General features: G+C 43.0%; 1 protein-coding gene across 11 annotated transcripts in view; it reads right to left on the reverse strand.

The window, feature by feature from the left end:
• Positions 1-15,943, reverse strand: part of ADAMTSL1 (ADAMTS like 1) — a 936,448-nt gene that overhangs the window by 225,037 nt on the left and 695,468 nt on the right. For 10 of the 11 annotated variants that reach the window (XR_002097365.1, XR_002097366.1, XM_019517531.1 and 7 more), the window contains one exon: positions 3,810-3,860. The exons of the other annotated variant lie outside the window; for it this stretch is intronic. Coding sequence is in view for 8 of the 10 variants with exons in the window: in XM_019517531.1 (XP_019373076.1) it covers positions 3,810-3,860 (51 nt within the window). In the remaining 2 variants the exon portion in view is untranslated. The remainder of the gene's footprint in view (positions 1-3,809; positions 3,861-15,943) is intronic. 11 annotated transcript variants of the gene reach the window in all.

A 15,943-nucleotide genomic window follows, 5' to 3' on the forward strand; every position in this document is an offset into this window, starting at 1 on the left:
TTGCTCCAGCCTCTGGACTTCTCCTGTTGGCTTTCTGCTTTCAATTAACATCAATTAACCTTAAGTTACCCCACCTTCCCTCCAGTCTCCTGGTTCTTATCCCAGCACCGGCAACTTTCATCTCAGTCTCCACCTAAAATAACCCCAAGCCTCAGCACAGCTCTCTTTCTAGTCTACTGGTTCTAATCCCGGTCCCAGTGACTTTCACTCTCTCTCTCTTACCTTAACCTTCTTCCAAGTACACCAAGCACATACATACACACCACAACACCCAAGTTAGGAACTCACCTGTGTGTATCTGTAGGTGAGTGGTATGTATGTGAACTGATACACATGTATGCCACAGTGTGCATGATATACAAATTAGTGATATGTGTATTGGGTGTGCAGGTATTGGTAATTGATTCTGGTCTAATTTCTTTTGGTTTGTGTAGGTGCTTGAATTGGTGATAGGTATGCATTTGCCTAAGCTGGTAATTTTGGATGTGTATGTGCCTGAATTGGTAGTGTGCATGCCAGGTGGGGGTGTATGCACCTAGAGTGTGTATATGCGCCTAGTGTGTGTGTATGCACCTAATTGCTTTTTGTGTGTGTGCCTGTGCAGTTGTACATCACGCCCTCCTGTCTAACAACGCAATATTGAGATCCTGAGAGTTGGCCTGACCCCACAGGGCAACACACATATCCCTCAGATATAGGGTTAGAACTGTACCTGTTTTATTTTACTGGAGACTTTTCCCAATAATGCTGCATTGTGTACTCAGGACCCTTAGGTACTTGAGGTCTGACAGCATAGGCTGCAAATTGGAACTCATAAATATTTAAAACTCTAACAAGAACTTCATATAGCTTTTCCATACATGACAATGGGAGGGTCTGAAATCTCAGGACCTTTTAGGGGAGTCTTCAGCTGCTTTTAAAGGCCACTTTCCAGATGCTTTGTGCTGCCTTGGAGGCAGCTGCTTGGGCTGGGGTATGAAATAAGGGCCCAAAATTTAGCCCACAGGCTACACCAATCTAAAATGGCTGAAGGAGTTTGTGACTCATGGCTTTTAAAGCAGGGGTCGTGGTTACTTGTGATGTACTCAGTATGCAACTGCTATCACCAACTTGTGACAGAAATGTTGCAGAAGCTGGAATTAAGCATCACAAAAGTGTATGCAAGTATTACATTTAATGAAGGACATATTCCTATCTTCATGATAAAACTCATGGCAGAAGTGTCTAGACAGAGAAATGTCTACAGGTGGCCCATCCCAAAATTCTTCCCAACTCACTCCCAAACTTCCAGATCCATTAGGGGCTTGCTACCCATTCTGCTATGGCTTGAAGGTGTATTACTTTTTCTGCTTAGGCTCAGCAGGTCAGAAGGCAGGAAGACAATTTGTATCTCCCTGATCCTAGCCCATCCTCATATCAGCCCAGTCCTTCCACTGATCCAGTCAGACTCAACTCATTGCATGGGCTCTGGACCAGTAAGGTCTGAAGAGGGAGGAGAGATGGTGCTGAGGAGGTCTCTGATCCACACTTTCTTATGCAAGCAGATGAGATCCATGCACAGACTCCCCTGCAACCTTGGGATTTTTAAGTGGTTGATGGTACCATTCAACAGTTGGGTTCCTGATAAGAGTGTCTACAGATGAATGCGGGGATTGGGGGAGTGGATCTAAAAGGATTGTTACAGGGTGAAAGCAAAACCCAGAAAAGCTTGAGGACCAGTCTTGTGCCTTTGATCATTCCCATGGAATGATATTTTTCTTAGTTTCTGTGTTGCTGAAAGCCAAATACATCAGGGCATTTTGATCCTTTATTTTGGATGTTCTTCAACTGTTGAAAAGCCTCTGTCAAGTTGCCAGTGCAGGATGCTTTTTGCTCAAAGACAGTCCTTCCACTGTTGAGTGCTGCTGATTCATCCTGTGATCTATAAAGTCTCTCCCTCGCTCCCTTTCTCTCTCCCTTCCTTTCTCTGTTGATGCTCATGAACTTTGTTCACAGTTAAAATGAAATCCTTTCTAAGCTAAGATACCTGTCTTTTATTAACAGGCTCTCCTTTTCACCCATTTATTTTGTTAATTTTTGAGTTTTTGAGAGGGTATGTTTGGGAATTCTGTTTCAAAGGACAAAGAAAAGAATTTTCTGAAAACAGGAGGTGGAGATCTATTTTATGTCTAAGGTGATAAATAAGCCTAATGAGATAAATGACAGATATATACTGCCAACAAAGGTCTTTAATCCATGCAAAATATGTGGCTTTGACTACTGCAAGGTAAGGCAGGCGTTTGGCATATGAACACAAACTACATATATCATAGCTAAGAGGTGACAACCTGAGAGGTGGCTACAATTGTAGGCAAGACCAAGTTGCTCTGCTCCTAGCTCTCTCATTCTCAGTTTGGGATGGCCATTATGCAGCCCAATACCATAATTCAAGTCTGGATGAACTGTTGTTGTGCACAGAGTACAGCAGAGATCTGTGGTATTTGTGCAAGGCCTCACTGAGGTTTGGGAGAGGTCACTTTCTCAGCAAGGTGAGATAAACATATTGGCTAATAGGAGCCTTTAGTAAAAATGGGAAGCCCAACAGCACAAGGCATGAGCAGGGAATGAAACAGTAGAATGTCAACACTGAACTGGAAGAGCACATTCTACTTATTGATGGGCCTGTTTAATCTGTGACAGCACTGTTAGTGGTGCTGATCCTCTGTTGCTACTTTTTGGGTTCCAAGCTTCTACTGGCACAAAGGCCATAACACAAGTTATCAAGAGATAAGCTAGGGAGTGAACTCACAACATGTTAGCTACTCTACAGTAACTGTCTGTCCATATATTCTTACCCTAGTAGTGAGTGCAAGGCTCATTTTCATGGAGAGAGAAGTTATAGCACATTTACTGTGGGATAGAAACATGCCTGTGTTTAGTCACCGAGGGACAGCTGACAAGCTATGAGTTCACACCCAAGCCTTCTTTGCTACAATAATGGGTTCATGTGCCCAGTATGGAGCAACTTTTCTATGATTTTTAAAGCAGCTGTTTATACTTTAACAGCATTTTTAATTGTAATACCATTAACAGGGTACATTGCAAATTTCTTATTTAGTTTCTGGTTCTGCAAATGTATCTGAGAGTAAGTATACCCAAAAAAACAAAGGAAATTGCATGGCTAAGTAAAGTTACTCATTTCACATGTATGTGTTTGCAGGACTGGATCTTTCCACACTATTTATTTATTTAAAAAAAAGAAAAAGACTGACCCCACCCAAAAAAACCCAACACAAAACAACAACAACAAAAAACACCACTTCCTTCCTCTTTTAAAAATCCTATAACTTGTTTAAGAGAGACACTAATACATAACATGCAATGAAAGCTTCTGGGATTTTACATCTGTAGCCTTATAATACATTGTGGAATATATTTGCCACTGCTGAGGAGGCAGTTTAACAGTTAGTTACAAAGCCAGTCCCAGTCAGGGAAGGTTAAAGGAAAGGAGGAAGACAAGTATATATATATGTAGATAGAGAGACAGAGAGAAAGAGAGAGCACACAAGAGCAAGAGCACTCAAGAGAGAGATCCAGTAAACTTAATCACACTGCATTACTGCTTCAACTTTGATGTAATTTTAGCTCAGCATTAATAGGTTTTATAACAATCAGATTAGCATGTGAGCAACTCATGATTATTTGGCAGTAGAGTTCAGAACAAGGAAAAAGCAGCATCTACCACCTTAGTTCTACAGAAAAGCAGCAATGCAGAAAAAAGGAGTAAACTTATTTGTTAATCCTACTGTCTGGTTGATTGCTTTACGTACCGAGGAAGGGGATGGTAGAGGTCATAGGGCATGATCTGCTTGTATCCATCACTGTTAGGAACAATAATGCCAACCCTCTGAGTAGAAGGTACACACAATAAAATAAACACTAAATGATTATATTATACAACTTTTTTTTTTTACACAGTATTAAATAAAACTGACAAAAAAAACTACTTATGTTGCTAACATTTTGAAAACCAAACAAGCTTTTTTGTAGTATTTCTAGTAGTATGCAGGTGGTTATATAAACTAACCACTTAGTCCACACTGGGGCCAGGTATAGACATTACACTCTTACCAGCCTAAGTGATTGGAAACAAGTCTTATTGGTAACAGAACAGAAGTTCGGCATACATAGACTGGTTTAAGAATGGAGGAACACCGTCTAAGATTTGCCCCTCCTACCAAAGGGTGAATGTATGTTCTCTTCACTACAGATGTAAACTACACTGCTTATGGAAAACTGTGCAACTTAGATCAGTTCTGCCTTACGCTTTTTGAATGTCTGTACCTAGCCTGAGTGGTTAATGATCTCTTATTCAGGTGTCACCCTTGTGACCAAAAATATTGGTCTGCTATTGCAAATGACCCACATACTTTCTTCACTTATGCAGTAATTACATGTCAGGAGGGATCCATTTTTTTTACTGTTCCTAACACTTCCACACTTAAAGCTTAATTCAAAGGCCACTGAGGTCAATGAAAAAATCAATTTAACTTCCTTGGACTTGGGGCAGGCTCTTATTTAACCTTTATATGGTTGTTTCTGCCCTTTGGATGAAACAATCCACTGTGTACACAGGAACTTCCAATAAGAAACTGAGGACATTCTCTGTGCAGGGACCTCATCTCTTGTATTCATGACTCCCCATGCCACATTCTTCTTCACAAGCCTATCCATTTATTCAGGCCTCTTTAGACAAACTGAGTTGAAGGAGAAACTGAACTCTGTGTGTTTTTTTTATGCAAGATGGCTACTGTGTTTTGAAGATTTTCTATTATTTTTGTCTGCTGTGATATCATTAACACATGTAAAAATCTAATAGGTATTTATGTAAATGAAATAGATACCACTGAGTGTACCATGTAATATATTAGCTATTATGATATTGGTTATTTACAAGGTGAATAACATCTGGGAAATGGCCACTTGCGGGGTTCTATCACATTGTGGGCTAAGGTGTGGATACTAACTTGGGATTTAAAGTTTTGGTAGGATGGTGGGCTTTGATGGCTTCTAGCATGGAGTAATGCTCTACCTGTCTGAATCCCCTGCTACTGGAAACTCCTGCTGATCTTTGACTGTTGTATTCAATGTGTTCTACAGCCCAGCTGGTGGTTATCAGTTTGTCAGGTGAGGAATCTGCAAGGGGCAATGTAGCAGGGGCTCAGAAGAGGGCCCTGCTAGACCCCCACAGGAGGGGCCAGGACAGGGAAAATCACTCCTGGCAGGGCTCGCATGGGTGGTGCCATCCTGACCCACCAGCTGTGAACCATGAAAAAGAAACTTACCTGGCCAAGTCTGGGAATACCACATCACCCGGCACAGTGAGGGAAGCTGCCGGGAGCTGTGGGACTTCTCCGGCAGAGACTGCATGAGCAGTGCTGCCCCAGTGCTCTGAGGGAACTCTGGGAGAGGGAACCTGCCCAGCAAGGGCCAGAGAGTTCAGACTGCTAGGGAAACATCAGGGGAGGCAGACTCACTGGTCAGAGTCCTGAATGAATGATGCTTCCCCAGTGCACTGAAAGGAGCTCTGAGGAAGGGAGCAGAGGCTGCAAACCTACCCAGGGAGCATGTGCCCCAAGGGCCTATGCTGATTGGCTGAGGGAAAAGCCCAGGAAGTTTAAAGGGAGTATGCCAAGAAGGGCTCTGTGTTCAATGTGGAAGGAGGAGGGGACACTGCAGCAAGACTGGGAGGAGGGCTCTGCCACAGCCAGGACCCAGCCAGCTGAAACCTTGAGGGATGCCAGAGAGACTGCAACCCCAAGGGAGGAGCCAACCCAATCAACTATTCAGTTAAGTGAAACTGGATGGTGGGGTGCTAATGGGTGGCCCCAGCAGCTGAGGAGTTGGGGACACTAGGAAGAGAATACTCCAGGGAACAAAGGGTAAACCCTCAGGAAAGAGGGCAAGAGGGGATATTGGAGGCAGAGAGCCTCAGAGGGCCCCAGCAACCCGGGAAAAGGAGGGATTTGCCCAGAGAAACTAAATGAAAGAGCCCACAAGCTCAGAGCCCTTATGGACGATAAAGCTGGAGTTCAGCACAGGCTAAGTTTTCTTTTGTTATGCCATTCAGTAATCTCAGACTAGGGAAATATAGCAGGAGAAAGCCAGACCTCCTGCACACTTGAGTTCTGATTAATTAAGCTAGAGAGTCAACACCGGAGACCCAGTGAGGCATTGGAACATGACCTCTGGGACTGGAAGGTAGAAATCCCATCTTCCCAGAATCCACAAATCCCAGAGAAAAGGAAGGTTACCACAAGCTGGACAAAACACTCAAGGAGGAACAACCCATCCAGAAGATATGGCCATCAGCCATTTCCGAAGCCCACAGCCAAGCTGGGTTGGAAAGGAACACCAAGGACTAGTGACATGCACTTGGTGCCAACAAGACGATATGACTTATCACCCAAGAGGAAAGGTGCAGGGTGGAGCCCTGTGGAAGACTGACCTTGCCTGTACGATCACCTGAGATACTATCTATATTCCTGAAGAATAACTTGACATCAAAGATGTGGCAGGAAAGAGGGGAAAGAAGATGAGGTAGAGGTCCCCATGATTCCAATGGGATGAAGAGCAGCAAGTAAGCCCACCCCCCCACCCACCCACAGGCATAATGTGTTGTTCAGAACTGAAGAGCTATAGATTATGTAGGTGCTAGGATGTCCCTTGGGAGGAACCATCATGGAGCTGAAGAAGCCCATAATGAAAAACAATTAAGTCATGAAGTGAAGTAAATGGCTGTGGCTCCACAACAAGCTGGACCCAGACTCCATGCTGGTAAGTATGGGGTGGGGGGGAGGAGCTGGAGGAGGGAGAAGGAGACCATGAGGGGACTCTGGCCAGGCCCCATCCCCTGCCCTCCTGAATGCCCTCTGACCTCCGCCCACTCTCCCAGCCCTGTCAATGGCTGCCCCCCCTGGTTCCCGGATCCCAGCACTTAAAAAAAAAAAAAAAAAAAGTCCCGTACACACCGGCTGCTACAGCAGCCATCTGGGGCTCATGTCAGAGCTCCCCCCATGCCGTGCAGGGCATTGTGGGGGAAGCAGGGATTGCCCCCTTGCCCTGCAGGAGCTGATAAGTGTGGGGCTTTTCTTTTGTTTTTTTTTAAGTGCTGGGACACTAGGGCTGGGTGGGACAGCCATTGATGGGGCTGGAAGAGCACGCAGGGTATGGCGCTTGTTTGACTTGGAGATTCGGGCGATTCAGTGGCGGCTGAATCTCTGAATGAGATTCAGCCGAATTGATTCAGGACAGTGATTCGAATCACCAAATCAAATCACTGTCCCCCAAACTGGCCGAATCCAAAGTGAACACTAGCTGCTTCGTGTAGGCCTAGCTAACACATCCTATTTTTCTTTCAATGGGCAGGGATTGTATAAGTGTAACTCCTCCATGATGGGAAAATAGAGTTCATTGTGTTTCCACAGTGAGGAGTGAGAGCTCGGTCAGCATGTTAGAATTTTCCACCTAATGTATTAGAAGAAGCTGAAGCCACTTGAGTGTTTGTGATTGGAAATGGGACTGCTGTCTGTCAGGTTAACCACCTCTGCAACTATATTATTGACATGTGTATACACCGAGCAGTCTCTACTGCTCAACTTCTTACAAGCCAACAAAGAGACTACTAGAATTTGGGAGTTTAAGAAATAAGGATGGATCAGTTAAAGTATGCTCAGTGAGCAAATTGTTCCAGATCTGGCTTGACTGACAGGAGAGCTGCACTGACTTAAGGAGCTTTTTGTTTATATTTGAGGCACAATGAAAGACATTTTGTCAAGTTCTTGGAAACTATGCCCTGTTGCCCTCACTCCACCACCACTGCCATGGTACACTATACTTCTCAGCAAACTGATGAGCTAAATAGGAAAGGATTCATACACAAAGTCCAGAAACTGAAGCAAATATGCTGCAAATGAGTCTGCAGTACTAGGGAGCCAAATTAACTCCACCTCTTGCCTTCTGCAGTAACCAGTTAAAACTTATAGAAATGTTTTTCTTCTAATAAAATGTACTTTGAATAGCTAAACAAGGCCAGAATCATGAGGCTCTGTGCTGTCATGTACACTGGAATGTACAACTGAGGCCCTTGCAATGGAAATAATTATCCCTACCTCCTCAGGCTGCTGTAGGGATTAATTAATGTTTGTAAAGTGCTACAGAATAGCTAAATAATATTATTGTTAGGAATGTGCAGTGTTTTTGACACTGTCAAGCATTCGGGGGTTAGAGTTTGTGTTTTGATGTAAAAGTTGTGTTGTATTGTCAGTCGGTAAGTATTTGGAGAATCGTGCCAGTGGATTATGATACCAAGTCATAAGACAATAATACCCTGCTGGAGAGGTGTCATTGTGAGGCTGAAAAACATATTGAGCTAACCCCCAAAATGTGATTTTTTTTTTTTTTGTTTTGTTTTTGTTTTTGTTTTTTTTTTCTTCTCAAAGCAGAACATGTTTCCTCAATGCCTTGGACAATATTTGACTACAATAGCCTTGTTTTGTCAGTGATTGTGACTGAGGGCACGCTTGGGGCCGGGTCTCATGCTGACCCGCCCACCTGTCTTTACAGGGAAGTCCACCCAATCTAGCCTGTCATGACTTTGCCGTTCCCATAAACTGGTGGTATAATGTGGGAAGCTGCCCATTTCCCAGCCCCGATGCCAGGGGGTGCTATCTGCAGCTCTGAACCTCCTCTACACTGCAGCCCATGCCTTGCAGGTGGCATCCATAGGATGTAATCATAACCTACACCACGACTGGTGCTCCAGTGTCTCACAGGGACTCTCCCTCTTTGGAGCAGCCGGTCATTGTGCTTGCCCTTAAGGTCTTCCTTTCATCCCACTCTTGGCCTCCTTGCAGCAGAGGACTTACTGGGGTCAGGACTCACCCCTAACTCTCTGGCTGAGCCATCCTCATGATCAACTACTCACGGGGCTGGCTTTTGCACTGCCCTTGAGGCTTACTCTCAGTTCGGCCCTACTTATCCAAAGTGGCCACCACATACAGTGCATGTCCTGACTGGCCCCTCCAGGACTACACTGCATGTGGTGCCCACTTTAGCACGTCTGCTCAATGCCAGATCCAGCATGCATTTCAGAGTGTCTGGTCACTCTGGGTGCCACATGTGATGCCAACTCTGGCTACTCCAGGGCTGTGCTGCATGGGGCACCTGCTCTGTCCACTCCAGGACAGATTCTGGATCCAGCACAGAGTGGACATGCGCTGGTGTGGGCATTTCATGGGGTGTGTTGGGCTATCCAGAGCACCCTACATGCTGCCTATATGTCCACTTGAGGCTCATGGGCAGCACCAGGGGCCAGATGCAATAGAGCAGTAATTGAAACAGCTGTGCAATGTTGCTGTATAAAGCTAGGGCTGCTATACAGGCCAAAATCTACTTGACAGTCATGATTTTAATGTCTGTCACACATCTCTTTAGGAAGTTTTACATTAAATGGTAGGCATCCTGATTTTGGGTGGCAGTATATGATGTTGCATCCTAACCTAACAAAACTGATCTGAAATGTAACAACATAACATTGTGATCTTGTGAGATTATAGCCACTATTTTGTCTGGCAAAATGGATGCAGTAGTCATGCTCATAAAGTTAATATACTCCACACATACTGTTTGAATCACAATGTTCAACTTGGACTAGGCAATATCTGAATGAACTGTCTGGTAAGAGTTGACAATTTTATTTTTAATGACAACTAGCAGATGTTGAGTAGCTAGTCTATGTTACCGAAAAAAGAAGCACCCTCAGTTCTAGAATCTGGATCATTGCCCTTACTCTCTAAATACATATCCAAACAACAAGTACCTTGACAGGGAGCCACAAGTAACATTATATTTATTATAAGTAACAAGTAACATAACAACAACGACAGGGAGCCACAAGTAACAGTGTATTTATTATGTCTGTGATGCCTCATACAGGCATGGTGCTTTATAGACAGGTAAAACCAAAGTCCCCTCTCCAGGGACCTTAAGAAATTAATCTGATTGTCAGTGCCTACTTAAATAGTTTAATAATAATAAATGCAGATGTTCCCTTTGGGAAAGCCAGCTTTTTCATAGCTCTGGCTTATTTTTCATAGCTCTGGCTTATCCTTGGAGAATGTGTCTCATACTTTATATAATACATTCATGATTGTTCATCTAGACCCATTTTAAAAACATGAAGGATAAAACTGAAAACATTCAGCATCTGGCTCCTGGTGCTGCCCATGGGCTTCAAGCAGACCCATGATTTTAACATTCATGATTGTTCTATATAGAACTAATGTTTCTTCATCATTATAAATTAAATTCACCTCTCTGATGTGTTTTTTCTCTCAAATTTTCCTTTGCAAAAATATATGGCTAACATTTATGTCAGCACCATAAACTGCTAAAGACCAGTTCCAAAATCTGGAATAGATCTTTCATATTCTATGCAGTCAAGATAACCAAACACAACTAATGGTGCATCTTTAAGAAAAAGCTCCCCTAGTCATATTGTATAATTTGCATTGGGGGGCTTGGAATGGATGCTATCAACTTAAATTGGGAAGGAACAAAAGAGCATTGAAGCTACTTTTTTTTTTTTGCCTGGGATACATAAGATAAAGCACCTTCAAATCTCTTGTGCCACCAGTTAAAACAGAAGATGCAAATATCAATCATAACCCAATACATCTAATTTTGTGTTGATGTTGAGATCTGGTCAGTACAGGGATTAAGATTTGCCAATGCTTTCTTTTTTTTGAATGGTGACAACAAAATAACCAATGCAAAGCCTAGGAACCCCAAGACCTCTGTAGCCAACTCACTTTCTATTTGCTGGAGTTTCATTCACAGCAAACGTTTATAAAAATAGCCTGAATTCAACTTTCCCACAGGTTTATCCAAGATGGTAACTGGAGTTTGGCATTAATCATAGTATGGAAACTACTCTTTGCAACGGAACCAATTATCTGTTGCATCAAGGGACAGCAACATTTTTGGGCCGAGTGCCAAATACACTTACAACCGCGACTTGTAAGATGTTGGTATGCCAGGGATGGGTGGTGGGGGAGCTGTAAAGAGCCCAATCCTTGTTGTGGCAGCAAAGCCCCAGCCTCTTCTCCACCATCCGCCCCAAGGTGCACATGACAAGCAAAATGTCTTTGCATGCCAGGCTCTTGTATCCATACTGGGGGTTGCCTACCCCTATGTTACACCTTGATGGGTGACTCCTTGTTTTTTTTTAATCTATCTTATTTATTTTAACATTAATTACTCCTTTTACACTAATGGCACTCAGCTCAAGATACCTTGTAACACCCTGATTGACACCTCCTGACCCACCCTCTCTTGTTGGTCCTGACAAAGTTGTTTCATGGCTTCACTCCAAATTCCTTCAGCTTTGCTGAATGTTTTCAGTTTCATCCTTCATGTTTTTTAAAAAAATGTTTCTTCACAACCCATATAACTTTTATCCTTGATATTTCTCTTTAACTTGAATGAGGCAGTTGCTACTACCTGGGCAACCTCTTTGAACCTAAACTTATTTTATTCCCTGCAGGCATATCTGTCATTGACTCCATTGCATTGCTCAATTAAAATGCATCACTATTTTGGTTCCATCTTTACTGAAATCCACATCCACAGTTTTCACCCTGCCAGTTGACCCAACCCTGTATCACAGCTATCAATTACAGGTTCACACCCTACATTTAATTATCACTAGGCTCTTTTTTTCTAGCCCATATACTTTCATTACTGCCTTCAGTTGTATCCTGCGTGATTTAAAAAAAAAATGCTTCTTCACAAGTCACATAACTCTTTACATCTTCTGCTCTTTGGGAAAGACTTTATCCTACCACCTGATGGACTTGCTATCAACATCTACGTTCAACTCAAAACCTCTTTTCTCTATTTTTTTGCCTCTCTCTTGTTAAAGCCTTCAGTTAAGTTACAGAAACTGTATAGCATATTGGTGACATTCTGTATGAAAGTAATCAAAATTCAGTTGAACTTTATCATACCTCCCACTGGAGGGCAATAGGAATAAATGAGCCATCATCTCTCAGGCCCTTTTCATCATCAGAGATTTACTGCTGCTCCTTTATACCGGAGAAAGGGGGTGTGGAGAGTTTCCTTTAGAAATGTGCCAGAATTCTATTTTCACATATCTTCTGACAAAGAATGCAGATTTATTGTGGTAGCTGTCTCATAATAGCTATCAAATTAAATACGTTTAAAAGAGGTGATGACAAGCTAAAAGGAAGGCAGTTCCTTTTAATTTTATCCTGAGTACCTGAAAGGAGCTTAGGTTCAGTTAATAAGGAAGTCCTCTTGTAAGAACAACAGATCTACCAGAGAAGCAGATCAGTGTGATAGTGAATTTCACCTGAGAGAGCCTGGAAAGTAGAATTTAGGTTCAGTTTTGAAGCAGAATGGAGGAATTCATTTGCTCTACAGAGTGACCTGGAATGGTGTGTGAAGTGAAAAACTTTTCAACTCCTGTTAAAAATCACTGTTTGGAGAGATGCCTTTAAATTGAAAATGAACAGTGTTCTCAGTTTACTGTACCTCAAAGATAACAACCTGCAAGTCCTAAGCACACCCAGTTAAAGTGAAGTCTAAGCCCACTTTCTTTCTTATTACAGAGAAAATTCCATTTGCCAATTATTAGAAAATAGGTCATTTCACATACCCCCTGGGAAGGCATTGGTGATATTTAAACTTCTCCTTGAGTCCTATTTGAGCTAAAAATCTTCTACCTTGTGAACATTTTGGAAAGTTAAAAAGGCTTGCTATGAATTTAGCACTTCTAAAAAGCCTTAGATGTTGGATATTGATTTTTGCCCTGGTGTAGGGCAGCACAATTACTGGCAATTAAAGCACTCACACACTGCTCTTCCACTGTCCCTCAACTCTAAGCAATGAGACTCTTGGGAATTGATGGTGGTTCATGCCCATTCAGTCCTTGGCCTCTCTGTTGCTGACAGTTTATAGTGGTGGCAACTCCTGCCAACAAGGGACAACAAACTGGAGGTGAAAGATTTTGGGCAGTCCATTCTCTATAAATGCCAGGAAACTGCAGTCCCCGTAAAGCTTATTTTGTCCTTCTTCTCAGACTAAGATCTCCTTTTCATTGGAGCTTTTAAATTTAAATTACCTACAGTAAACTCCTCTTGCTTTCTTTATACATGTGGCAGGTTTGAGCACTAGAGATGGCCATTACGCTCCCAGTGACCATGTGGCTTCTGCCTGGCTTAGACTCTAAGGTGGACCTCCCTTAATTGCTCACCTGCCATGCCTTGATCTTATTGAATATTATGTAAAGGAGGCTTCCCATGGGCCTTAGAGTGAGCCTTAATCTGTGCAAGTCACTAATAGGCCCCTCTCAAACCTTCCTAGTCTCAACTGGCACTTAAACTATGCAGACCCTCTCAGCCTGTCTGCACCCCTCTATGGTACCTGTGGTTTTAAGGACTCAATGTGTGGCTCCACTCCATCCCTACACCATACCCCAAACCTTGTGGATGTTATTGTTCAATGATGTCACCTGACATTCATTCCACTTAGCGCTTCCTGGGCTCCTCAATACTCCCAGCTCCTCTCTGGGTTCTTAGACTCTCTGGTCTCACATGCAGCTCCTTTCTCTGGGCTCCCAGATTCCCCAGTCCCATGATTATGTCCCTCATCTGGGCTTTTAGAGCCTCCTGGTTCCATACATGGCCCCTCTCTGGGTTCCTGGACTCTGGTGCCATCCTCAGCCCCTCTCTCTGGGCTGGTGGACCATCTAGCTCAACTCTCACCCCTACTGGGGACCATGGACTGTTTGTAGCCCATCCTGGAATGGGCCACTGCTATGAACAGTCCAGGATGAGCTACAAACACTCCATGAACAGTCCTACTGTGGGGTAGGGATAGTGGCTGCAGACTCACAGTTGCTGTACACTGCTGCTCGATCCCCCAACCCCCTGGACCCAACAGTGAACATCTGCTGGGTCCAAGGGATTGCTGTAACTCATGGCACTTCCTGAAAAGCACCATGAGTTACAGCAGGGAGCTGTACTTTTGTCTGTGTCCCTTGGTGCCAGGTAAGAATTACAGCTGAGGAAAATGAGGCAAAGCCATGGTAGAGCACAGAAATGAATGTAGGACTCCTGGCTCCCTTTTCTATGCCTTACCCCATGACAATATTTTCTTCCTGGGCTCCCCAGAAAATTTTAAAGTTTCTGAACTTAAAATCTTCACACTATAAGTGAATTTCCTTTGGTTTGAGTCTGTATGGCTAGTTTTTTGTTTCCCCCAGAAAGTCACATCTGAGAATAATAAGGTAGTATTCTTGGTATTCTGTGGACACATATCCACTTAGCTAACTGCTTTCTTGTACTCCCTGTACATTGGGACAACACAACCTCGTTTCTAGATGTCTCTTTCACTGCATGGCCTTTATATTAACAGCTTTGCACTGTTATGTCTTGTGTAAAACAAAAATTACTTTCTAACATCCACCCAACAGTTCTTTTTTTCTGTTTCCTTCCATGTACCATGCAGCCACCTGTTTTAACATTTACACATGTGCAATTTTAAATTATTAAAAAAAACATGGAAAATAGCCACAGTGTAAATTCCAGAGACAAAAGACATATGTAATTCAGAGCTTTTTTTTATAATAGCTAGGTCAGGTAAAAAAATATTAAAATCAATGGCAAAGTAAAATATTCTCTTATGAGAGTAGGTGCTGCAACAATTGAAGTTGTAAAATAGCTTCCACTATAACCTGTGGTTTTTCCATTGCTATTTGGGAAACACTTAAAAGTTCCCAAGTTTCTATTATAACAACTATTTTAACTACAATTTGAATATATTTAAATAAGTCTATTTTCTTCGATAGGATACAACACTATAGGCTGCTGCTTCTGGGACAGCTTACATTAGGAAGGCAGCAAAAAGGTCTCAATAAAACACATGAAACATTTCCTTAATAGTAGAGACAAGAGAACACCAAAGCCCTGAAAAAAATGGAACTAGCAATTTGAGTCTGCTGATTTTTCTCTACCTAGTTTACTCTGGATGCATCTACCCTTGCACTTTACTGCAGAGATGACTAATTAGGTCTACAGTAAAGGGCACTGTTTAAACATGCACCCATATTAGGGTGTAGGTGCAGTAAATTAATTAACTGTGCTGTAGTATAGTACTGTCCAGAACAAGTACTATTCTACAGTGGAGTAGTTATATGTGCTGAAATGCACAATTAGATGCTGACCAGGACTGGCTGGGGCTTGAGGGTGCTATAGTGTGGTGGCTACCTGCTGGCTAGCCCCACACTGTAGTACCCTCATGGCCTAGCCAGCCCCTCCACAACACACTAAGCCATGGTGAAGCAGCCCTGGGTTGGCAGGTTGACCCTTCGGTCCCCTGCCAGTCAGAGCTGCTCCACACCTGGCTCAACATGCTGTGGTCCCAGGAGCATGTGTAAACTCTGGTGTGAATTGTGCTGGAGTTTATTGCTATGTGCTAATTGTACACGTAGATGCACTCTGAGTTTTAAACTGTCCCTATCACTTTGGTATTTGAAGGCAAGATTCGAAATAGGACTTGGGCAGAAAACATATAACTTTAAGTGCCCAAGTACAAGAGAGCAATCCACAAAACCAGCAACTAGACATTTGAAATCCTGAGAGGCCCTGGTTGCCTAAAGTTCTTCTGTGGCACATGACTGGAACCACTGTTGCCTAGGCTGAGCTAAGCATCCTGGTACCCACCTTGCACCTAAGACTGTTTGGGATTTACAAAAAATGCATCATACCATGTCTAACATATGCCAACAGCATTCAGTGCATACAAAACATAGTATCTGAGGATGAGGGTATGGTGGTGGACATCCACCTTTTGCATTATACTGTAGAAATTAGAGGACTTG

This window comes from Gavialis gangeticus, unplaced genomic scaffold (assembly GCF_001723915.1).
Source record: "Gavialis gangeticus isolate Ggan-Ray unplaced genomic scaffold, GavGan_comp1, whole genome shotgun sequence".
In the NCBI taxonomy this organism is placed as follows: Eukaryota; Metazoa; Chordata; order Crocodylia; family Gavialidae; genus Gavialis; species Gavialis gangeticus.